The sequence below is a fragment of the Psammomys obesus genome, unplaced genomic scaffold, assembly GCF_907164565.1.
Source record: "Psammomys obesus unplaced genomic scaffold, mPsaObe1.curated_primary_1811, whole genome shotgun sequence".
NCBI classification, from domain to species: Eukaryota; Metazoa; Chordata; class Mammalia; order Rodentia; family Muridae; genus Psammomys; species Psammomys obesus.
In genome coordinates this window covers 19,231,462-19,257,635 of record NW_026591598.1, presented here as the reverse complement: position 1 = coordinate 19,257,635, position 26,174 = coordinate 19,231,462, and the positions used below count along the sequence as shown (strand labels likewise).

The following is a 26,174-nucleotide window of genomic DNA, read 5'->3' as shown; positions in this document are numbered from 1 at the left end:
AGCTTAGAACCCACAAAGCTTCACTAACCCAGAGTCAATCTACACCACAATTCAAACGCGGGGACTTTTTCTCCCCTGAATTAAACTCGTCTCGTATTCTCTTTTGAGCTGAGAATGGCCTTCATCTTCTGAGGCTCCTGCCTCTATCACATGCCTAGGATCATAGACATGTGTGCCCATGCTTCATTGTATGCAGTTCAGGAGATCGAAGCCACGGCTTCGTGCATGTTACATAAGCACTCTGCCAGGTGCTCTATAGCCCCGCTCCGACTCTGCCTTGACACACGATGTCAGCGTGTGCTCAGGTACCTAAGAATGGCCTCTCAATTCTGCCTCCCCGTGTTGGGATCACACACATGCTCTGCATGTCCAGCTCACATACCACTTCTTTCCCTTTTCTTTTAACACTTATTTAGTGTGTGTGTGTGTGCGTGTGCCTGTACGTGTGTATGTGCACCAAGTACATTCAGTACCCAAAGACACAAGAGGAGGCCACTGGGTCCCCTACCTGTTGTAAACTGCCCAACTTGAGTACTAAGCTGAGTCAGTATCTTCTGAAAGAGCAAGCAGAGCTCTTAACCACTGAGCCATCTCTCCAGCCCCACATGGCACTGCTTATTGGAAGAAAAAAACATAGAGGATGGGGGCAATTGTTATGACCACCTTCAAAAAATATGTTCTTGAGGAACCAAGAACCTGAGCACTAGTAGCAAAAACATCACAGAGAGGCTAGGGAGGGCTCAGCCACTAAGAGTGCTTGTCCTTGCAGAGGACCCAGGTTTGGTTCCCAGCACCCACATGGTGGCTCACAACTCTCTGCAACTCTAGTTCCAGGGGATCAGATACCTCCTTCTGGCCTTTGGGGCATCAGCAGACACATGGTGCACATACATACATGCAGGCAAAACACTACATGCTTAAAATGACACACACACATACACACACACACATATATATCTGAAAAATCAGTCATTAAAAACTCCACCTCAGCTGATTCAACACCACTTGAAAAGCCTCTGGAATTTGCCTCCCTTGCTTCTGCTATTCTAAAGCTTCTCTGCTTTAGAAAGCGTCATGTAGATTCTATCTACCAATGTCTTCACCCCCCTTTTCCTGACAGTGACCATTGAAGCTTGTCGAAAATGTTAAACACCTGCTGTCCTAGCCTGTCTTATAGCTACTTGGCACAGGTCTGTTCAGTAAGATACAAGCCAAAAATCTGTTGACTGACTTCTAGGCAAGCTCCAACCTTGGACAAAATGACTCATAGTATGGAGACTCTGGCCACACTGAAATCTTTGAGGAAATGCCAAAAGAATTTTTGAATCCTTAGAGGCAGGTCAAAGTACTGGCCCTCCTACCATTGAGCTACTGAACCAGAAAAGCTGCCCGTCCAAGCCTCTAGCCTGTGAGGAAACAAACCCTTACTTGTGAAAGCTACAGATAACATCTATCAATTCAAGCTCAGAAAGCTAAAGGATGTGGCAATTCAGGTGTAACAGGTTCATAGAATGCAGACTCCGGGTTGTAAATAAAGAAGGCAGGGAAAAATTGATCTGAAATGGGTGAAAAGTGAACCTCCATTGAAACTGGGAAAGAATTGTTGTATGAAAGGGTGGGTCTATGTGACATGCTTTCAAGACAGCATGGTGGTGCATTCCTTTAATCCTAGCACTTGAGAGGCAGAAGCAGGTGGGTCTCTCTGAGTTCAAGACCAGCTTGGTCTACATGTAGGTCTATGTAGTCCTGTGGCTACATAGTGAGACCGTCTCTCAAAAAAGGGTTGGGGCTGCTACAGAGATGGATCAGCAGATAAGAGCACTGGCAGCTCTACCAGAGGTTAGATCCAAGTTTAATTCCAGCACCCATATGTCGGCTCCCAACTGCCATTGACTCCAGTCCTAGGGAATTTGACATCCTCTTTCTCCTCACCAGCACGGTACACACTGGTGCCCAGACAAGCACGCAGGCAGAACACATATATAAACTTGATTTTTGTTTGTTTTTGAGACAGGGTTTCTCTGTGTAGACCTGCCTCTGCCTCCCAAGCGTTGGGATTAAAGTCATGCACTACCACCAGCTGGCTTAAATTTTTATATTTTTAAAGGAACAATTCATACAATAATGACATCTTGATCCCAGTCATCTCTTTCAGATGACACAGGCGAAGTGTGAAGGTGACTAGAGTTCACATCCTGCAAGGCAACTGGCGTCCTCAGAAACCTTCTTAGATTTCCTAACTCCATTTTGAAAGGCTCTTTAAGTGTTGTTTTCATTATAATTTTCCTTTCGTTTGCACAGTGCCTGGGCTTTCTGTCTTCTGATCCTTGATAGCAGCACTGACTGTCCTGGGGACCCAGCTTCTCCACTTCTTGGTAAAAGTCTGCACCTAGAAGTTCTGTCTGTTCTGCAAACAAACCGAAGTTCTCGCGGTATCTACAGTCATCCTGCTTCCTGTTTCCTTCCTGTTATGCTGGAGGAGGCTGTGGAGCCTGGAGTGGCAATCCTTGTCTTGGCAAGTATGGCCTCTGCTTCTGCCATACTGGGATTACAAACGTGGACCACCCTAGTGGGTCCGGAGGAGTTTCTGCATTTTTACCATTCTTATGTCGGGGTCTCTATATCTCTGAATTTACAAGTACTTTTCTTTTTGTAGGGCAAGGGATTGAGTGTTGGGCATGCTAGGCAAGTTATCAATGAACTATTTAGCAACCCCCTTCTCAAAACAAGTTGTTCAGACTGGCCTGGAACTCATGGCCTTGAGTTTGGACCACCAGTCCCAGTATACTGCGCAGATTCTAAACTGTGCCCAGTAAAGGTCAGTGCTGGAATGCCAAAGCTGGGAGAGGGATGCAATCCGAGAGTGAGGTAACTAAGGAGAATTGAGCTGTGTGGCTGCCAGCACAGAGGCGCACTGCCCTAGGCCTCCGCAGGCTGCGATGCGCCCCCTTAAAGCAAGGATCTAGGTTTTTGTCCTACATTCATTACCAAGACGAAAACGAGTTAATATTACCAAATGCCATCTTCCATTTCGAAAAATCTGTTTTTAGAAAGATCTGCTTAGTTAAGTCTCCCACAGCAGATGGAGAGTTGAAGGCGAGGACTCGTGTCTTTCATCCAAGCGCACAGTAGGTGCCTGTTGGATGAACAACTGGGATGGTGGAGCACTCGCGAATTCAGTTATTAAGGTAACTAGCCCCGGCTTTCCCTCACCCCCACCTTCCTCCCAGCAGCTCTCCCAGCCCCGCCCCACACCCAGCGCGTCGCGAAGGCGGCCGCAGCCTGGCGCGCTTTACGGCAGCCGCGTTGCGGCGGGGCGGGGCGCCGGGCGGCCCGCGCGCTTGACGGCAGCTGTGGGAGGCAGGCCGGCAGGCAGACGGCCTCGCAGGCGGGTGGCGGCGGCCGCGCTGGCTGCTGAGGGCGGGAGCGAGTGAGTCACTGCGCGCGTGTGAGGGAGGGAAGGAGAGAGCGAGCGAGCGAGCAGCCCGCGCCCGCCGCCCTCCCGCAGCTCCCGCCAGGCCCCTCGCCGCCGGCTGCCCTTCACCCAGAGCCCAGGCCGGGCCGAGCCGGGTCGGGTCGGGCCCGGGCCATGCTGCTCACCGTGTACTGTGTGCGGAGGGACCTCTCCGAGGTGACCTTTTCCCTCCAGGTCGACGCCGACTTCGAGCTGCACAACTTCCGCGCGCTGTGCGAGCTCGAGTCCGGCATCCCCGCCGCCGAGAGCCAGGTACGCCGGGGCAGCAAGCGGGGCCTCCAGCCGCTGCGGCCGGGGAGTTGGGGGGCGGCGGGGACGAGTCGTGCAGCCGCCCGTAGGTGCACCCACTGCAGCTAGAGGGGCACGTGCACGGGTGGGCAGCCCTCCCCACTTCTGGCCCTCGGGAGCTCCGGGTCCACATCTCCTGCTTCTCCAAACCAGAAATACCAGTTTGGATCACTGGGAGATAGAGGCTGGTCTGAGGTTCGCTTATTTGGACCGAGTGCTTGTGTCAGTATGCGCAGTTTACCTGGGAGCATGCAGATTTGCAGTTGAAAGTGAGGGGGAAAGTTTGAGACTCGCTCTGCCTTTGACGTCTCTGGAAATGCTTCCCTACGGCATGCGTTTCTGGTTATTATTTTTTTGTTAAGTAATGGTTAGGTCAACTCAGTCTGTTGGCTTCTCTCAGACCAAAGCTCTCCTCTTTTCTGGTCCCAGTTCAGTTGGGTCAGTGGTTTCGAAGGACATTAGCTTGAAAATGGCCTACTGTCTGGAGACCTCCGAGGGACTCGGTGGCGAGGAGCTAAGTCTCTATTACGTTTCTAACAAGAAAATATACTCCTAAAATGCTTTGGAGCCTTCAGTAGTCTTCGTCAAACAATAGGTGGGCTACTGTCTAACCATTGCACTAAAACACTTAAGATTCTTTCCAAAGTGGGCCTCGCTGGGTATCGTCTAAACACCAAAAAATTATAGACGCCTCCCAAGGCCCCAGAATGTAAATCCTGATTTCCTTCTGCAGTTATGAAATAGTTCCAAAATCTATTGCCCAACCACTGCTTGTTCTGTCCTGACTTATGGTAAACATGTGTCAATATTTTGTTCAGAAATGTGATTCCTTTACACAATATGAACTTTAGTACCTTGGTGTATAACTTTTTTCTGGAAGGATCTGTCGTAAGGGGCGAGGTGTCACTCACAAATGCAGTCTGGCAAAAAAGCTAGGGAATAACCAGTTCTCCAATTTCCATAGAAAAATTAACCCATAGAAACCTACTACCAGTTTCTGTTGGGCACCCTCAGTGGCAAACTGCAACTAGAGACTTTTAGAGGGTTTCTTGTTTGTTTGGTGGTTTGGTTGGTTTTTCCGAGACGTTTCTCTGTATGTAGCCTTGGCTGTCCTGGAACTTGCTTTGTAGATCAGGCTGGCCTCGAACTCCCAAGTGCTGGGTTTAAAGATACCATTGTTTTTAAAGGCAGTGTCTGACCGTATAGATCAGATTGGCTCCCAGATCTAAACTCATGGAGATCCCTGTTGACTCTGCCTTCTAAGTGTTTGGATTAAAGGCTTCAGCCATCACAAGCAGCTGTTTTGGGTTTAGGGGACAAGGTTTCAACTTCGGGGTCCAAGCTGGCCTCAAAACAGCAATCCTTCTGCCTCAGGTTCCTGCACTGCTGGGATTACAAGTATACACTACCATGACCAGCTTCACTTTTACAGTTTTTGAAGTTGTTTCAGTTTTGTGTGTGTGTTGCTGTTTTGATTACCCAAGTTATAATTGCCAGTTGATTCGGAATAATTGTGAGTTTGTTAGTAGGACTTGAGATTGAACAGGGGTTGACTTTTTTTCTCATCATCGTGTCTGTCTGTCTGTCTGTCTGTCTGTGTCTGGCTGGCTGGCTGTATCTTATGTCTGCCAGGCAAGCAGCATGCTACCACTCCCTGGCCCATGGCACTCAGATGTCTGTAAAAAAAAAAAAAACAAAAACAACAAACAAACTTGAAGTAAATTAAAGGGGTATCAGATTTAATGATAATTGTATGGGTAAAAAGGGCTCTGTCTTTTGCCAGTTTGGGGTTTTAGAGATACTGTTTGAACAATTAGGCTAGCTCTAAATCCTGCCTCTGCTGGCATCACCATTTGGTATTTACTTTCTTCTTAACCCAAATGAGTGTACAGAAACCTGGACTCCAGCTAGTGTTAAGCCTGTATTAAATAGCTGTAAACAGCACCCTGTTTTTCAAGTTAGTGCTGTTGGCTCTATGTAAGCTGACAACTTAGTATCTATTTTAAGAGCTGATTTTTAAGTGGGGGTCGCTTGTCTAGTTCACTGGCTAGCCCTCTCAGGCAGGAACAGGATCCATCCCAGACACGTGAGTCACTTCCTTTCATTCGATCCTGAAAGTAAACATTATAGTTTTTTGTTTTTAATTCCCAATCATTTCTTCTTTGAGCTCCCCAACCAGTTTTTCTGATTTGACCCTTCTCAGATTTTTTTTCAGTATGTTTACTTCACTGAGCTAAAGTTTTTTTTCCATCCCCATTTCTTCACCTCCTATTTCTGACTCCATTTCTTCAGGATCCTTCCTTGCGTTCCTCACCACTGCCATCCAAACATGCCAAGTGTGTTACTGCTTGGCTACCGAGTCAGTTACATTTGCACTGAGATGGAGCGTGTCCCACGTTAATCACATGCGCAGGTGGAGAGGGTTTCTGTCCTAAACTTACTATCCTTAGGTCGTAAGTAAAGTGTTTGGATCATTCTCATAGTACCTTATACATAAACGGCTGTTTGATGTGCTACTTGTACACGTGTGTGCATGTTCTCTTGTATGATACATAGCAGTTAGAGCTGCCAGGTATTCATGTGTGCATACTATACATCAGTTATTATGCACAGTGAGTAATAATGTACATTATAATGAGATACAAAATAGAATTCAAGAAAGATAAGCTAAGCCTCAAAGGGGTTGTATGCCTTTAATCTCAGAACGCAGGAGGCAGAGACAGGCAGATCTCTGAGTGCGAGGTGAGCCTGGTCTACAGACTAAGTACAGGACAGCCAGGGCTGCACAGAGAAACCCTGTCTAGGGATGGGGGTTAAATAAGGATAAACTAGAATGACTAGAAATGAGGTTGAGACAGGTAAATTAAGAGCACTTGTTGCTTTTATAAAGGACTTTTTCAGAGGTTTGCTTTCCAGCACCCACACAGTGCCTCACAACTGTCAGTAACTCTAGACACACGGCACATGTATATGCATGCGGCGAAGTACACATAAATAACGCATAAATAAATAAATGCTCTCATGCCTTCTGTTTTCTTCCTAACCCTTGAACTGTCTTGCGTGCCTGTCCCATACAGGGGGCACTGGTTTGGAACACCGTCTTTCATTAGCATCATCTGTACACAAGATTCTTAGAAAAGGTGTTAATTTTTTAATAGCTCTAGTCTGACTATAGTAGTTCTAATGAGGTGACAATAAATTTAGAAAAGAAACCATCTCCACTTGTACTGTGATTAAAGCAAGACCTTTTCAGTCTCAGTGCAAGTGTGGGCTTGGCAGCCAGGCAGGCTCAGGGTGATGCTTTGATGCTGGCTTGGCTGGGCCAACTTGAAACAATTATTAGAACTTAGCTCATATTAAATTAATGTCTTGAGACTTTTGAAACTTACTTCTGTAGGTAGCATGGAGTAAAAGCCTGTACAGAATGCAAAGACCCTCAATGAAAGGCATGTTAAAGGGCAACTCACAGCAGTAACTGACCCTGGAAATGCCTGTGTGTGGTTTATAGAAATGCTGTTTTAAACCATGGAAACTGAAAGTTTCTATTGTGACTAGTTTTGGTATGTTTATTTCCTTAAATAATTTTCATCTTTTTTCCTCCTTGGCAAATGCTGAATAGTCGTTATAGTAACACAGAAAAGAATAAAAATGTTAGCACTCACCAGGCGCAGTGGCACTGGCCTGTAATCCCATTACTCAGGGAGGCAGAGGTAGGCGGATCTTGAGTACAGGACAGCCAAGGCTATATACAGAGAAACCCTGTCTCAAAAAAACAACAACAGAAATGCTAGCACTTTCTAATTCCTCATAATCCAGAGATAATTGCACATTGAGTGTTTATTAGTTTGGTTTTGGTGGTTGTTTGGTTAGTTTTTGTTTGTTATTTGAAACTCACAGTTTAAGGCCAGCCTGGTCTTCATTTCAGGTTTCAGGCCAGCCAAGGCTATATAGTAAGAACCTGTCTCAAAAAACAAAGCAAAAGTTTTTGTTGGATGCTGAGCGTGGTGTCTCAAACCTGTAAACCCAACAATTGGAGGCAGACACAGGTGGATATCTAAATCCTTAGGCCAACCTGGTCTACATAAGAAGTAGTGAGACCTTGTTTCAAAAAAAAAATTAAGATCTGCTGGGTTGGGATAGCTTTGGTAGAGTGCTTTCAGAGACTAGGAAGCATCCCTCCCCCCAAACCCCCAGTTTTTTGAGACAGGGTTTCTCTATGTAGCCTTGGGTGTCCTGGAACTCACTCTGTAGATCAGGCTGGCTTCCAATTCAGAGATCTTCCTGCCTCAGCCTCTTGAATGTTGGGATTAAAGGCATGAGTCACCCACCACATTCTTCGAGACCAAAGACATTTGATGTCATGCTTAAAGATTTGGAGTTGTATTAATGAGTCTGTTAGGTGTTGATTAAGGTTGGAATAATGTCTCTAGAATGTTTCTCTGGTGTCAGTACTAGCTGCTGTACCAATTCTTGAGATTTACACCTTGAAAATGTACATTTCTCCTGTAGGCTGTTCTGAATAGCAGGGTTCAGGTTTTCTCTACCAGCTTTTGAGGAGAGTAACAGATGTGGTAGAGGGCTGCACCAGAGCCATCACTGGCTTGCCATTTGTTTGCCTAATCAGAGACTTGAAGTCATTGATCTAGTCATTCCTGTTGAGTTGGAAGATGGCATGGGTTTGCTTGAGACAGGTCTCAGATAGCTCAGGCTGGCCTTGAGCCACTTACCCTCCTGTCTCTGCTTCCCAAGTACTGGGATTACAGGCTGTACCATAATGTCTGGCTATAGGGTGATTTACTTAAGGACTTAAGATCCAAAGTTACTGTCTTTCTTAAACTTTGTTGAGCTAGGATCTCAATAGCCCAGGCTGGCCTTACTCCTAACCTTCCTTCCTTATCCTCCTGAGTGTTGGGATTTACAGTGTGTGTCCATGTTCCAGTTACCTGCTGATTTTGGTTCTTATGACTATGTTCTCTATCCAGTGTGATGGCTAATTTTGTTGTCAGCACAGCTGAATTAGGCTTCCCAGGGGATTAGTGAAACATACCTCCAGATGTGTCCATGACATTTGGGCCAACTAAGAAGACTCCAAGCATTGCAATATTTCTTCCCCCCCCCGCCTTATCCTGTTCTTTGTAGTATTGCACCATTGAGCTTCATTCCCCCCCCCCCCCGTCCCCAGTCCCAGTATTACTTGATGTTTAGAATAAGGCAGCAGTTGTATGTGTGTCCTATACCCCCATATTGAATTGAACCCAGGACCTTCACATAGCAGGCACCTTCACTGACAGTGGGGGTGTGGATCCTTAGTTGGTGGAAGAAGGCTTAGAGGCCAGTTTAGTTTCTGCGACTGCTTTGGGAAACTGTAAAGGAATATCATTCTTAATGTCAAGCACATAGAAAACCAATTTCAGTTCTCTTAATAGCTATATGGCCTTGGAATATTCTGTTCCATAAAATTGGACAAATGATCCCTGTTAAAACGATGTGACAACCAGTGAGAAAGCTTGCGGGTTAAGTGGGAGAATAGGAACTTGGCATGTTATAGCCTGGTAGTTTCACTCAGTGGTAGCAGAGTGTTCTTTTAAAATTTGAATTTCCAGCCGGGCTTGGTGATGCAGGTCTGTAATCCCAGCCCTCAGGTAGGTAGAGGGAAGAGAATCTCTGTGAGTTTGAGGCCAGCTTGGTCTACAAAGCAAGTCTAGAACAGCCAAGGCTGCACAGAGAAACCCTGTCTCCAAAACCAAACAAATAAACAAAAAACATTGGATTTCCATATTGTCCCACTGGAGGAGAATTCAGTGGTCTTGTGCTGTTCCCTTCTATGACAAGCAGAAGCTCTCCTCCTGAACCACAGCCTTATTCCCTAAATTGTTCTGATCTTCCTGAGTTTGGTTCTCTATAAATGAATACATTTTCAAATAAGAATGTAGTGTAGCTGGGCGGCAGTGGCACACACTTTTAATTCCAGCACTTGGGAGGCAGAGGCAGGTGGATGTCTGAGTATCTGCCTTGGGAGCTAGTTATGTGTCCTTACACTGACAGCTGACTCTGAACCTGAGATGTTTGAGTAGACCATGGACTATTTGTGAGCTCACACAGTGGCTGAGTGGTGTTGATCACCCAACAGGTATACCTCAACCTGTGACTGGTTTATGGTTGTTTACCACTCACACCCACAAATTATATATAGTATTACTCTCCATTATATTACCAAAAAGAAGAAAAGAATCAATTGTTTTCTATCTCCTTTAAGTATGAGATCTGCACTTAGATAAGTGTTGTGACAAGATGACAGTGATGGTTGTAGTAATTTTTAGTCATACATAAAACTTATAAAATTGAACAGATTCTGTTATCTTGTCTCTGGAAGGAGTCAATTTGTGGTTGTTTGTTTTTTGTTTTGTTTTGTCCATATCATCACAAACTTGGGAGCAAAATGACAGTGAATGCTTGGAATAGTCAGTGTAAATGCCGTCTGTTTGTTCTGTGCCCAGGAACTTTGCTAAAAGAGTATGTGGATAGGTGAGGGAAGGCTGGTGGTACAGCTCAGTGGTAAGACAAGTTGCCTAGCAAGAACAAGGCCCTGAGTTCAGCATGGAAAAAGAACTAGAGAAGACACGTGGTCTGATCAGTCCTTGTGCTTGACAACAAGAAATTTGACACCTGGCCCACCTAGTGACAGGGCCCTCTCACAGTTCCTGGCTGAGTTAGTACCCAGCTCAGGTTGCTCAGTTAGCTTGTGACCCAGTGCAGAGTAAATGCTTAGTGAGCAAGCTGTGCCAAGCTCCAGTTTGTTCTGTGGAGTACATGACATAGGGATGGTTTCCCATCCCTACGTGGCAAAGTCACAGTGTGCTTATGTGTGCTCTGTTCTTCCCTTCCCTCTCACTACACTTTGCTTCTGTGTTTGACACCACAGAAAGCATTTCTGTTCATAGTATTTAATTCAACATGGTTTTCTTTCCTATTTATATTTTTCTCATAAACATGAGAGCAGTAAAACTTTAGGGATGGTAAAAGAGAAGACCTGCTAGTGTCTTAAAGTTCTTAAGATTCCAACCAACTACCATAGTTGTGGGTTTGTTTTTCAGTTGAAAAACACAATTATCTTTTTTTTAGATTTAGTTATTTATTATGTATATAAAGTTCTGTTTGCATGTACACTTTCACACCAGAAGAGGGCACTCGATCTCACTATAGATGGTTGTGAGCCACCATGTGGTTGCTGGGAATTGAACTCAGGACCTCTGAGTCATCTCTCCAGCCCCACAATTAATCTTTTTATCTCGAGTTTCTTTTCTTTTCTTTTCTTTTTTTAAGATTTAATTATGCATGCAATGTTCTGTCTGCATGTATACCTGCACTCCAGAAGAGGGCACCAGATTTCATTATAGATGGTTGTGAGCTACCATGTTTGCTGGGAATTGAACTCAGGACATTTGAAGAGCAGCCAATGCTGCTAACCTCTGAGCCATCTCTCCAGTTCCCTAAATTTCTTTATTATCACTTTCTCAGATGTTTTGCTTTTTTAAACATTTATCTATCTATCTATCTATCTATCTATCTATCTATCTATCTATCTATTTTTTGATAACTTGATCTTTGAGTACTGTGTTTGATTATTTCTACCCCCTCTTCTGTTTGTGACCCCCTCTTCTGTTTTATAATTATTGTTACATGTGTACTGGGCTTTAGTTTTGTGGTTTTTGAGACAGTGTCTCACTGAAGTTCTGGATGGCCTGGTACTCAAGGTAGTTTTTCTACCTTGGCCTTTCAGTGTTGGAATCACAGGCATGTACCACCATTGCTAGCTAAAACTATACATCATTCCCCTTGTAGTGAACATACCCAGAGCCTGTTTCCCTGGCTGCTAAGATTCCCTACTATATGAACCCACCCATCCTTTACTTGAGCAAACTTCTTTGTTGAGAGGCTTCTTGAGAGGCATTTGTTATGTAACAGGCAGGCCTTATCCTAAGCATCTGTGATGGGCAGCTGAAGAAAATCATTTTTCCACATAGCCTATATATCATTTGAGCAGAAAGACCAAGGAGCAGATCAACATGTAGCATATTATATGAGGAAAGTATAGTTTACTTCAAATACACTTGTTAGGGATGGTTCCATGTTGCTTCTCAGTACTTTATACAGCTAAATCTTCCCTTGCAGATTGTCTACGCAGAAAGACCTCTCACCGACAACCACAGGTCATTGGCTTCGTATGGCTTAAAAGATGGCGATGTTGTAATTCTACGACAGAAGGAGAATGCAGACCCTCGCCCTCCAGTGCAGTTCTCAAGTAAGACTTACCACCTTCCAATACAAACGTCAGTACATAGAGCAGAGTTTGTGTTTTAGAATTAGACTAGCAGAGTGTAGACCTGACTGCAGGGACTCTTCTTTCATAAGGTAGGTATCATAACCCAGCCACAAGAGCTGGCACATGGCAAGCCCTCAGTCAAGGTTAGCCTCTGCTGTTCTCAGTGATGGTTTTGTGATAATGTTCATTCCTGGGAAGGAGTAGGAGACTGGGTTAGCTTGTGCTGCTTTTTCACTGACTTACTCCAGTATATCTAGCCATCAGGCATGTGAACCCAAATCTCATTGGTCTTCATGCTTGGTTGTGGGGGAAGTAATTCCAGTTTACTTATCAAGAAATGAAACTCAAGTTTAAAAGATGTCATCAGAGTTGAGTAGCTAGTTAGTAAAAATAGTGATTGAAATGTTGCGTTTTCTGTTATTTTCCTTTGTTTTTTTGAGTTTCTTTGTGTAGCCTTGGCTGTCTAGGACTCACTTTGTAGACAAGGCTCGCCTTGAACTCAGAGATCCACCTGCCTCTGCCTCTGCCTCCCTGAGTGCTGGGATTACAGGTATGTACCACTGTGCCCAGCACTTTCTTCTGTTATTTCAAACTTGGCAGATTTAAGTGGTTGCAGCATCGTGTCTGGGTCCCTCCCTGACACTGCTACTAGTCTTGGGTGCACCATTCACATTGGGGAATTCTCTTCCTTTTGTTAATATTTTTAAATGGTTTGTTTTTATATGTATGGATATTTTGCCTCTTTGTGTGCTATGTGTATACAGTTTCTGTGGGGGCCAGAAAAGGGTGTCAGATCTTCGGGAACTGGAGTTTATGATTTTAATTATGTGGTGGGGGGTTGTACTCATGAGTGCAAGTGCCCACAGACATCAGTGGTATCAGAGCCTATAGAACTGGCATTGCAGGTGGTTATGAGCTCCTATGTGTGTGTTAGCAATCATCAAGAAATCACTTTAAAAAAAAAAGAAATCACTCTTTACTGAGCTATTGCTCCTGGATTAAACCCCACACACACACACGTGCGCCCTTCCTCTTTAAAGACAGAGTTCCGCAACACAGTGTAGCCATGGAACTCTCTCTATGACCCAAGGTGGCCCTCAGCCTCATCTTCCCAAGGTCTGGAATTACAGACATGCACCCACACACCCAGGCAGTCGTGGTGTTCATAGTCTGGAGCTTGCATTTAGGTTTAGGAGGTTTCAGTGTCTCTAAATATGCAGGACTGTGTGGGAGCAGGCGCATATGTGCTTGATGCTGAGAGGGCCCATCGCTTCCTTTAGCTACTCAAAGGAACTCATGACTCAGAATTTCCAAGCCCTGATGTAGAACTACATGGTGAAATGTGCCCCCCCTCCGCCGCCATATTTTTATGAAAATTTTCAAATGGTATTTAGGTCTCCTGCTTCTAAGGTTTATGGTAATAGGCTGAGAGGTGTGTTAGGTGACACACTGCAGCCTGGAGCATAGTGATAACCATTCAGACTACAAGTCCATCTCAGGCACTCACTGTGTCCACTTGATTTTAATCCGTCCCTTGGGCTTCTGCTTTACAAAGATAGCAGTTCTCGTTTGCCAGTCGGTAGAAACCAAATCTTCCCTCGGGAACTTTATGAGGTGGTACTAGAGACGCTGTATTAGTTTTGTTTTTGTTTCTATGTTTTGGTTTTTTGTTGTTGTTGTTGTTGTTTTGCTGTTTGTATATGGACAACACAGTATGTTGCTGTGAGGGGAGAGGTATATGTAGAGATTTGGTTTATTAAGTAAACAAGTTTTTCAAAATAATTTTGAAGTGAATGAACTGGCATGATGGAACGTCAGTTTCTCTACTTGTAGAGATAGCCCCACCCATGTTCTTCTGGTGGTTGGTAGAGACCACAGCTCCTCAGGCAGCCTGCCACCACTCGCCTTTACTTCACTCACTTTCCGTTGCTTAAATGTTTTGTTCTGTGTGCCCCATCTCTCACTCCTGCCAGTTGGCCTCTGTTTTAAGATAATTACTAGTTGAACTTTTATGAGGATGGAACCTTAGACATGAATTTAAGCATTCCCTTTTTGTAGCTGAGACACAAAGAACTTCAGGACAAAGTTGTCTCAGTTTCAGGACAAGGTTGGTCATTAAATGAGTTTTAGGGTTGAACATAAGGTGGATTTTTTTCAGGGTCATTGTCTCATTCTGGCTCTAGTTTTTTTTAGTTTGTTTTTTTTTTTTTTTTTCTCTAGTGTGCTAGAATTACAGACATAAGCCACCATACTATCTTTTACTTAACAGATTTATTGAGATGAAACCACATTCCACACGATTCACCCATTTAAAGGATAAAATTGAGTGGCTGTTGATATGTTTGTGGAGTTGTGCCGCTGTCAGTCTGTCTCTATTTACTTCATTCGTTGTGTGTGGTCATTCATTGTTTTCCCTCACACCCAGCAAGTTTGCTTTCTGTCTTTATGTTCACTTGTTGTGGGCATTTCATAGCAATGGAATCATGCATTGTGTAGGCTCCTGTGGGAAGACTGAGGTTGTAGAACAGTCCAAACTTGGGGTCAAAAATTACTGCTCTTCAGTTCTTCAGTCTGTAAAACAGTTGTTCCCACCTACTTCCCAGGACCATGTGTGTTTGGGATGCACAGATGAAACTAAATTCAGAGAGGTGTGAAGAACCTCCCCATATTTCCTCATACAGTGCCTAGAGTACTTTGTTATATAGAATTTGACATGAAGTATTTATGCTGTTCACGTGGTACATACAGTATTCTCCCCCCCCCCCCCCCCTGTGTAGGGCTGGCTGTCCTGGAACCAGGCTGGTCTCCATCTCACAGAGGTGTCTGCCTCTGCCTCCCGAGTGCTGGGGTTCAAGGTGTGTGCCACTGCTGACCAGCTCATAAGTGATGCTGGAACTAGAACCTGGGTCTTTTGCAAAGGGCAAGTGCTCTTCACTACTGAGGCATCTCTCTGGCCCTAGCAAATCTCTTAAGAACCAGGGCCAGTAAGATGGCCCAAAGGGTAAAAGGTACTCCTGTGCAAGCTCTCAGCTACTGCTCCAGCACCTGCCTGCATGCCACCATGCTCCCTGCCACGATGACAGTGACTAAACCTCGGACACTATAAGCAATCCTCAAATTAAATGTTTTCTTTTGTAAGAGTTGACTTGGTCTTGGCGGCTCTTCACAGCAATAGAACAGTGACTAAGACAGCAAGTGTGCTCTGGGACACATGCCCACACTTAACATCACACACAGTAACAATAAACTATTATTATTATTATTATTTGAGACAAGGTTTCTTTATGTAGTTCTAGCTGTTCTAGAATTCACTATGTAGAGCAGGCTGGCCTCAGACTTAGAGAGATCCACCTGCCTCTGCTTCCTGAATTAAAAGCCTGCACCACCATGCCTAGCTCAGTATGGCTCTAGGGCCATACTAGAATTAGGCAGTTGCAGTTACTGAGACAATTTTTTTGTTTGTTTGAGACAGATTCATTCATCCCCAAGGTGACCAAAAGTTTATTTTGTAGCTGATTATTTTGAACTTCTTTGGGTGGTGGGGAGTGTGTGTGTGTGTGTCCTGCTGCTTTTTTTTTGTATATAGAACCACTGGGGATCTCACTGTGGCCACCCTAGAGGTTACTAATGCTGGCCCAGTGCTTGCCCTTTCCATATCTTGAATTTCTAATCCTGTTGCCTTTACCTCCTGAGGACCAGGATTACAGATGTACTGTATCCCACATAGCTTTATGTGGTGCTGGGCCTTGAACCCAGGGCTTTGGCATGTTGGGCAGCTGCTCTGCCCACTGAACCACATCTCCACCCTGGATTTAGTTTTCTAAAAACTAACTAAATAAAGGGCCAGAGAGATGGCTCAGTGCGTAAAGGAGCTTGCTGCCAAGTCTGATCACCTAAGTTTAACCCAGAAGTTCACATGATGGGAGGAGAAAACGGACTCTTCCATGTTGTCATCTTACTTTCAACCCCTCTCTTCCCAACAGAAATCAAATAAATGTAAATGAAATTTTCCCTTTTATTTATTTAGCTTGAGATGGTGTCTTACTGAATAGCCTTGGCTAGCCTGGAATTCAGTATGTAGACCAGGTTGCCCTGGAACTCATGGAGATCTGCTTGTTTTATCTCCCCAAGTACTGGGATTAAAGACATGCACCACCACATCCAACTACATTTTTTTAAATAAAACTTTTATTTGATGTGGAACATTTTGTAGATTCCAAATTTGTAGTTGTTACCATTGCCTGATACAGAGGTGTTTGTTTTTTTTTTTTTAATTTTTTAAGATATTAAAAAAATGTATGTGTGAATGTTTTGCCTGAATGTATGTATAGTGCACTGTGTGTGTGTGCCTGTTGGTCACAAAAGTCAGAATAGGGTGTGGGATGTTCCTAAAACTGGTGTTGCAGGTTGTTTTGAGCTACCATGTGGATGCTATGAACTGAACCCTGGTCCTCTGCAAGAGCAACCAGTGTCTTAACCTCTGAACTGTCTTTCCAGAGTACCCTCTTCTCATACTCTTTCCTGCCAATTTACTCTTGGAGGAAGAACAGAGTGGCATAGTGTGTCTACAGTTATCCTTATGTCGAATGAGTCAGTGTTTTGCTGTGGCTTTCAATGCTTGTTTTGATGGCATGCATCATTTGGGTAAACTTGTTGATTGATCTCAACAGACTTACCCCGGATCGACTTCAGTAGCATAGCTGTGCCTGGTGCGTCAAACCCCCAACAGCGCCAGCTGCCCAGAGCACAGGCTCAGCACTCATCTCCTGGGGAAATAGCATCGTCTCCTCAAGGCTTAGACAATCCAGCCCTCCTTCGAGACATGCTGCTGGCCAACCCGCATGAGCTGTCCTTGCTGAAGGAGCGTAACCCACCCTTGGCAGAAGCTCTACTCAGTGGAGATCTTGGTAAGCTCACCCACATGCAGGGGTGGCAGGATGACCTGAGGGGAAGTAGTTGTGCCAGAGCAAATGCACAAGACCCAGGCAACTGTCTTAGTCCATTGGCTCTCCGGTGATTCTTGTACAGGCCGTCTGTTGATGAGAGGTGAATTAATGTAATCTCAAAGACTAGGTTAATTGACAATCATGTTTGTATTTCATTGAAATCATATTGATTGTGGGAGAGGGGTCTTTTCAACCACTAGGGCCTCTGCCTCCCGAGTGCTGTGGTTAAGAGCATATGCCCAGCTTCTTTTTAAAATTTCTTAATTTTACCTAGGCACGGTGGTGCATGTCTTTAATCCCAGCACTTAAGGAGGCAGAGGCAGGCAGATCTCTGTCAGTTCGAGGCCAGCTTGGTCTAAAAAGTGAGTCCTGGACAGCCAAGGCTATGCAGAGAAACCCTGTCTTGAAAAATAAAAAAGGGGGAAAAAAATCTTGTGTGTGTCTGTACTTGTGGCCACAGCTTACATATATAGAGGTCAGAGGACAACCTTGGGTGTCAGCCCTCATATTCCACCTTGTTTTTGAGAGCAGGGTCTCTGTTGTTTGTCACTATACTGTCTATACCAAGCTAGCTGGTATGTGAGCTTCTGGGGGTTCTCTCACCATAGGAGACTGCTATACAGATGTGTGTGACTCCATGGGTTCTGGGGCCTGAACTCAGGATTCATTTTCCACACTATACACATTTTGTATAGCTGCACAGCACACCCCATGGCCATGGTAGAGTACAGCTCTCATGAGCATGTTCTCTGCTGCCCCCTGCGGGGAGCCGGGGATTGAATTCAGAAAATCAGACTGGTTTACAAGTGCCTCTACCACTTGAGTGTTACCATTAAAGGCATGTGCCACCAGGCCTGGCTTGGCTTCGGTCTTTTTAAAGTTGGAGTTGCATGTATTGACCATGTGGCAACCCCAAGTAGCACCCTCAAGAATGTCATCTAGCTCCTCTGAGGCAGGGTTGCTCCCTGCTAGGCTAGGCTGGCTGGCAGCAGGCCTCAGGAGCCCTGGAGCAAGTGTGCACTGTCATCTCCAGCAGTTTTATGTGGGTGTGCTTTTCACACAAGCACAGGTCCTCATGCTGGCAAGTTAAGCACATTACCCATGGAAGCAATCTTGGCCAGAAAGTCCCCCTGTGTTTCTTCTAGTCAGTTTCCTCTTCATAGGCAACACTTTTCTGATAATCATTGATCTGTTTTATCTACTTGCAAACTTTATGCATTTGAGGTAGGAGAGTATACTCTTTTATGTCAAGGTTTCTTTTCACTTAATATTTAGGTACATCCTGTTGAGAAGGTTTGTAGTTCACATGACATTGCCTTGGTGTCCTTCATTCCTTTCCTTCTTTTTTAAGATAGTCAACATTATAGTCCCTGATGGCCTCAAGCCTACAGAGACCTTACTGCCTCTGCCTCTTCTAAGTGCCAGATTTAGAGGTGTGCACAGCCATGCCCAACTCCTTAATTATGTTAGCATATTAATTGTCAGAGACTAGTTTGGACACATTTATATACTGATTTTTGTTGTAATTACATCCTATAGTAGTAAGCAGTGCTCTCTGTTACCTTTCCTGCATGTTTTCCATCAAGAGCATGAAATGTGATAGACTGATTTCTACTTTGCTGATCCAGCTTAAGGCCGACTGTGGTACAAAGGAAATGAGCACAGATGAGGAAAAGGGAATTATACAGAGCTCTGTTTTGTTCTTCATGGTAAGGTAGTGACTACAATTGGGGAGTGGAGGAGAGGAGGCTTCTCTGCCTCATTTGGGCATATAGAGAAGCTGTTGAACTGAGTAGAAACAATGTAATGGAACTTCTAATGATAATAAAAAGGGGCAGTAAGAGTTGGTGAGGCAGCTGATCTGATGAGGATGAGGAAGCAGGTTTGAGGCAAAACCTGACAGTCTTTGGAACTGAACCCACATGGAGTAGAAGGAGGGAGCTGATTCCCACAGATCAATTCTCTTCTGATCCATTTAGAGGCTGTGGTTGCACAAAGATACACATGGCTACACAAACACAAATGTAAAGAAGAAAAGCCAGATTCAGTGTTTAGCACATACAGGTAATCCTAGCACCCAGGAAGCTGCAGCAGAAGTTTGAGGTCAAATGTTAAGAAACGGAGACACATTCTTATCTTCTGACTTTTAAGCTAAGGCATACAAGATTGTAGCTGTGAAAATTCTGTTCACATACACATCTGAAATAAAAGGTTTTTGATGATACTGTTTTTTTCGAGATAGGGTTTCTATGTAGTCCTGGCTGTCCTGAAACTTGCTTTGTAAGCCAGGCTGCCTTTAAACTCAAATTTGCCTGCCCCTGTCTCCTGAGTGCTGGGATAAAAGGCAGGCACCACCACTACTCAGATGAAATAAAAGCAGTTTTAAAATTATGGATTAAAAAAATGAAAGTGTAGAGCTAAATATGTCTCTCCCTTATTTTTGTAGAGAAATTTACTAGGGTCCTGGTGGAGCAGCAACAGGACAGAGCCCGGAGAGAACAAGAAAGGATTCGTCTGTTTTCTGCTGACCCCTTTGATCTGGAAGCACAGGCAAAGATAGAAGAGGATATAAGGTAAGGTCCATTGACCTAATGAGCAAGTTCATAGCCTCCAGGTCATCAGGCATTAGCTGGACCTTTGCTTGGAGCAGCTCCCCTGTCTCCAGGTTGAGATAATAATCTCAGTCTTTTCAGGTAAATCTCTTTCATTGTCCTCACATTTTGATCCAGTATTTCAAATATGCTTAATGACTTCCTGCTCTCAAGTTTTGTGAACGCTTTCTGATTAGCAGACAAAACAACTTAAAGCTAGGTAGGTGACCCTAGGACAGACAGGAGAAACCCCATCTGTTGAGATCAGATTGGTTATGAAGGCTGATTTCAATCCTGATTAAATCAGAGCTTGAAGGTGATTGGATTAGAGAGCTCTGCACAAGCAGAGTCTGGTAGTCCGGTGTCTGTCTTCTTTTTTTGTTGTTTGTTTGGTTTTTTTGTTTTTTTGTTTTTTTTTTTTTTTTTTTTGCTGTCTCAGTTGGTGGATAAGCTTTCTGCCTGGCACATTTCCTACTCTGAGCCTCTGATGCAGTGGTTCCCTGATGGGCCCATATTAAAAGCATAGAGTATGCTTTTAAAACTGCAGGTGCTTGAGTCTTTTCTGTAGTCTGTGAGTCAGGATCTTCCAGAGTAGAGCCCAGGCAAGTACAGTGATCCTAATGGCAGTGCTGGCCACCTTATTATTCAGAACCGATACTGTCTGATGAAATGGCTATCTGCTCCCCAACCCCAGTTTAGTTTTTGTTGCTAATTGTGAAAACCCTGTAACTAAGAGGAACAAATCCAGTGATTTCCCTATTATACTGAGTAGGGTGGGAGCTTTCTCTTGTTACCTAATTTACTTGCTTTATCATACTCACAGGCTCTTGCCCACTCTTCTGCCTACATTGGGGACTTTGTCATTCATACCTGCTAGACTAGTCCTTTATTACCAGGCTGCATCTCTGACCCGCTGACTGTACTTGAAATTGAAGAAATATAAATTGTATTCCATAATTAATTGAAAGCCCTAAGCTATTTGCTCATATTCTCAGGGTTAAGTGTTCTCATTAACTGCATCAAAAATTGCTATTTTTTCCCCCTTTCCTACACAGTTAGGCAAGTGTTCTGCCACTGAATCACATCCAGTTCTGCTTTTACATTTTATTTTTGAGACAAGATCTCACTGAGTAGCTAAGCTGACCTTAACTCCGCTTCCTTCCTACCTCAGCTTCCCTACTAGCTGGGACTTTGGGCCTTAATCAGATGTTTTTGACTGTCTGTGGACATAGCTTAACTAGCTGAGTGTGCCCAGAGAAATAAACAGTTTGTTCTTGCTAGATCACATTGCAGCTGTAATGTTCAAGCATTGTCGCATTCATCCTGGGAAAGGGGGTGGGAAGGCGTCATAGACAAACCGAAAAACCCTGGAAGTAGAGTGTATCATACCCAAACAGGTTGTTTCCTACAAAGGCTATGGTAAAGGAAACTGGGTAGCGTGAGGAAAGCAGAGTACCAGATTACTTAGTAGCCCGTGTTGGCCTGACAATGCTGTGTATCTGGGGCTGCCCTGAAGCTCTTTTTGCTTATTGGGTTTACTTGTTGTTTTGAGTCAGGGTCTTCACTATGTAGCCCTGGTTAGCCTTGAACTCAAAGGTTTTCTTGCCTCCAGGTGTGCCACCATACATGGTAAATATTTATTTTATTTTTTTTTTTGCAGTGTGAGTGTAATTACACCAATTTGTTGGTGTGTGTATACATGTGACGTGTGGCAGTCAGAACACAGTTTGCTGGAGTCCTTTTTCCTTGTGGTACTTGGGAATGGAACTCGGGTCTTTAGGCTTAGAGGCAAGATTCTTTACCCACGGAGCTATCTCATAGGCTCCTTGCCCTTAAACAAGTGGTTCTTAACCTGTGTGTGTGTGTGTGGGGGGGTGTTGAATGACCCTTTCATGAGATTCACATATTAGATATTTACATTATGATTCATTATGGTAGCAAGTTTACACTTAAATATCAGTGAAATAATTTTATGGTTGGGGGTCACCAAATCATGAGGAATTGTATTAAAGGTTTGCAGTATTGGGAAGGTTGAGAGCCAGTGTCTTGTTAGCTCTGTGTTGTGGTACATTCCTTTAACTCCAGCACTTAGAAGGCGGGGCAGGCAGATCTCATGAGTTTGGCCAGCCTGGTCTACAGAACTAAGACAGCTAGAGCTACCCAGAGAAACCCTGTTTCAAAAAAGTCCAAACCAAGACAATAACAAAAACCCCAAAATATAGGCATATTCTTGCAGGGCATGATGGCACACATTTTAATCCCAACACTGGAAAGGCTTACCCATTCAAGTCCAGCCTGGGCTATGGAGTAAGAACGTGTCTCAAGTAGTATTCATGAAATGTCAGTGTTTGGTAAGATACAAAGAGCTGTGGCCTTGCTTTCAAGGAGTTTACTTTTCCATTTCTGAGCTTTTAAAGAAGCATAATTGCTTTGTAAAAGGATGGTTTGGTCTTAGGTCTTTTGCCGGCTCTGTTTCTCATCACCTCCTGCTGAGTCACCTGTTGGGAAAAAACAGAACCAATTTCCATTCTATGATTCAGCTGCTACAGTTAGGGCAAAAACCATTTACAAATGTGTTTGTGGTATTCTTTCCTGGAAACGGAGCTTTCAGTGTGCTGCTCTGGCTTGTCACAGGCAGCAGAACATCGAGGAGAACATGACGATAGCTATGGAAGAGGCCCCGGAGAGCTTCGGCCAGGTCGCCATGCTCTATATCAACTGCAGAGTGAATGGGCATCCTGTGAAAGCCTTCGTTGACTCAGGTGATGATGGGGAGGGGGGTCTAGTACCTTAAACACTGTGGTCCTCTGCTCTGCTTGCTGATGCCTGGGAGTTACATTTTCATTTTCTGTCTTTGTGTTGGTGATCGATTTCTTTTCCCAGTCATTTCTTACCTGGTTTTATATTGGAGTATCCCTGTCTTCTACTGTTGCTTACTGGTAGTCAGGACCTGGGAGGCGTTTCCAGGTTCTTGGCCGCATACCCAAAGAACTGAAGATAGAAACTGATGCATATGTTTGAACAGTGCCTACCAAGGGGCTAGAGAGATGGATAACTCAGTGGTTAAGAATACTAGCTGCTCTTCTAGAGAAACAAAGTTTGGCTCCCAACACCGATGTTAGGTACTCACAATTGTGTGTAACTCTAGCTCCAGGGCTTTCATCTGCCCTCTGCAGGCACCTGAATGCATGTAGCACACATGTATACATACATGTAAAGAAAAATTGCGTATTTTTTCTTTTTTAAATGCTTATCTAGTGCTGGGTACAGTGCCTTGGGTTGAGTGCTTAATGGTAAAGCCACCTGTTGGAAGCTTCAGGACATATATGTGAGAAACAAACAAATGCATGGCTCCCCAGTGCACAGTCATCCCTTCCTGTATGCCAAGCACCATGCTAGAGGCCTGGTGCATTTTACAGCATTGCATTTCTACCTCAGACCGTCCCTATGAGTCATCCTGTGTTCCTGTTTTATGGGTAGGGACATGAAGGCCTAGAGAGGTGTGGCTGTGAGCTAAATTAACTTTCCCCACATTCATTTGTGGGAACAAGAACAGAATTGCCTTCTAGATTGCCTAGACTTAGGACCTCATAGGAGTTTTGGCTTTTTTTTTTTTTTTTTTTGTGGAGGTGGTCAGGGTAGAACCCAGGGCATTGCCTGCTAAGCAGTCACTACCACCATTTTGTAGCACCTTAGTCACTGCTCTAACTGCTTTTGTGCCCAAGATCTGCCAGTTCCCACAAGGTATGGGTGCTTAATGCCCAGAATGTGCAGTGAATTTAGAAAACAGGTTTGGCAGTTGAGTTTGGAGCCAGGCCTAAGCACAGCTGAAACTTGAAGAAAATGAGATTAGGGGAAGGATCCTATATAAGAGGCCAGAGTGACTAGGAGATACATTCCTCCTATCTAGAAATGCTGTCTGGTTATAATGAGACTGTAGGAGTAGAGCTGGGGTTATTGGTAGATAGGATCTGAGTTTGATCTAGTACTCTGTAAATTGAACATGATAGCACAGACCTTAACCCCAGCACTTGGGAGGTAGATGCAAGAGGATCAGAAATTTAAGACCATTCTCATCATTCAGTGAGTTTGAAGCTAGCCTGTGCTGTGAGACCCTGTCCAAAAACAAGATGGGAGAATGTACGAATGAAGATGAACAGGATGCAGTGGGCCTGACATTGAAACACTGTGACTTGACCCTGTTTTATAAAAAGTGGACCCTTTGAAGGTTATTGAATAGGTGAAGAAATGATTTGAAGGTGATAGTTTGGGGTTACTATGGGCAGAGTCAGAGTTGGAAGAATTGCATAACTCTGAGGAGGGTCATACTTGCTTTAAATTACATATGCGTGGCACAAGTTCAGAGCCAGAGAAGACTCCACTCAGGAGGAAGACGGGCAAAAGCCAGACCAACAGCTGTGGTGAGATGAGAGAAGGTCAGAAATAGCAGGCATTGCAGAGACCTTACTTGTAGGTTCAGGACAGTCGAAGGGCAGAATGAAGACAGTGGGAGTCACCATTGAACTACACCACAGTTTCAAGATCGTGAGAAGGTCATTTCATTGGCAAAGATCTGAAATGAGTTTGGGAGGAGACAGCATTCAAGGAAGAGGCTAGGGCCAAACAAAGATTACTGAAGTATCAGCCTGCTACAGTTGAGGACATGCACCCTGAGAGAGAAAGTGCTCTCAAGTACTGCCAGTAGTATGGTTGTCTAACATGCACACGGCCCTGGATGTGATGCCAACACTGTATAAAACTTCATAGGAGTACAATGGAGCATGTTTGTGATCTTAGCACCTCAGGAGGTAGACACAAGAGTCCTGAGCTGGACAGCGCTGGAGCTGTGGTGAGAACTTAAGCCAAAAAGAAACCATCCTACTTGCCCTCAGGCTTAAAAGAAAAGGGGAGTCATGTGTAGGTTCATTTCTAACTTTGGGGAAAAATAGAGACTTTTTGTTTTTTTGTTGTTTTTGTGGGTGTTGGGGAGCGGGGAGCGGATTTCTCTGTGTAGCCTTGGCTGTCTTGGAACTCACTCTGTAGACCAGGGTGGCCTCCAATTCACAGAGATCCTTCTGCCTCTGCCTTCTGAGTGCTGGAATTAAAGGTATGTGCCACCATGCCCAGCTTTTTTCTAACATGGTTTTGGGGTTCCTTGTCCATGTTAGGTAAGTGGTCTACCACTGAGCTATACTTCTAACTGGAGTGTTCTAACCTTTAAGTAAAATTCACTTGAATTTGTGTGTTGAAGTACACACCGGTAATCCCAGGAGGCTGAATGAGGATTGCATGTTCAAGAATGCTTTGGCTACACAGGGAATGAGACTGACTTAAAAAGCAAGAAACAAAAAGATGAAATGTTCTAAGTGTAAAGAACTGTTTAACATAACATTGCTGTCTGCGGACACAGTGGCAGCATTGCGTTTTAGAAGGTCACTTCCTGATAAGCTTGTTCTCTGTTGGTGAAATTGTAGCTTTCATTTACGCCATAAACAACATACTCTTTCTCTCAGTCCTACTTCTGTGCTATGTTAGGTTCTGGTATGGAAATGAAAATTGAATTGAGCAGGGGTTGTTGGTGCACCTCTATAAAATCCTGGAGCGTTCAGGTGGAAGCAGGAGGAAAAGCAGGGGTTTTAAAAAATAAATCAAAGATCAGCTAAGCAGGATGATGTTACATGGCATTTATATTTTACAGTCTGATACTCTTCTCTCCCTCCAGGTGCCCAGATGACTATTATGAGCCAGGCTTGTGCAGAAAGGTGTAACATAATGAGACTGGTGGACCGTCGGTGGGCTGGCATTGCCAAAGGAGTGGGCACACAGAAGATTATTGGAAGGGTGCATCTAGGTGAGTAAAGGCAGGCAGGTTACTGCTTTTTTTTTTTTTTTTTTTTGTAGGGAATTTGTAGGGTGGTGAGTTTTAAAGTTCTTTCATAAGTATCTCTTGATTGATGTGGCAGGTGTATTGTCTTTGGGTATATCCGCTTCTGTGCAGGTTAGAGGACAACTTTAGGAGTTGGTTCTGGCCTTACACAAGTCCCTAGACTTGAATTCAGATTGCCAGGCTTTTGTGGCCAGTACTTCACTTGCTGAGACATCTGCTGACCCTAGAATATGGCTTCTTTCCCTCTAGCCTGGCTAGGTCAGAGGTCATTTCCAAGACTGTGTTAGACAATGCATTTTAATCTTCTTGTTGTCAGTATTGCTGAATGCTCTTGGAATATATAGTCCTTTCTCCTTTCTGCTCCCCTTTAGAGTGTTTCCATATGCCTGAGTATGGGTCTCTTCATTTCTTGTACTCATGTCTTGGTGGCTTTTTCAGTCTGTAAATGCATCCTTCAGTTCCATCATGGGACCCAGTGCCTTAGCACATGCTAAGCACACTCCACAACAAGGCTGTCCTCCAGCTCCTTGATGTTCTTCAATGTGATCCAGTCAAAATAGTCATCTCTGCTAGGCTTATGCTCCACATTCAGAGGTTCATCCAGTTTGTGTGTGTGAGCGTGTGTGTGTGTGTGTGTGTGTGTGTGTGTGTGTGTGTGTGTGTG

General features: G+C 44.3%; 1 protein-coding gene across 3 annotated transcripts in view; it reads left to right on the top strand.

The window, feature by feature from the left end:
- Positions 1-2,497: 2,497 nt before the first annotated feature.
- Ddi2 (DNA damage inducible 1 homolog 2) overlaps positions 2,498-26,174 on the top strand; it is a 44,566-nt gene continuing 20,889 nt past the window's right edge. For 2 of the 3 annotated variants that reach the window (XM_055610812.1, XM_055610815.1), the window contains exons 1-6: positions 3,373-3,727; positions 11,936-12,065; positions 16,757-16,993; positions 19,479-19,605; positions 22,258-22,385; positions 25,346-25,474. In XM_055610812.1, the coding sequence (XP_055466787.1) occupies positions 3,590-3,727; positions 11,936-12,065; positions 16,757-16,993; positions 19,479-19,605; positions 22,258-22,385; positions 25,346-25,474 (889 nt within the window). In that variant the 5' untranslated portion in view covers positions 3,373-3,589. Of the gene's footprint in view, positions 2,520-3,372; positions 3,728-11,935; positions 12,066-16,756; positions 16,994-19,478; positions 19,606-22,257; positions 22,386-25,345; positions 25,475-26,174 lie in introns of those variants that run through there. The other variant, XM_055610813.1, reaches the window with a different exon arrangement.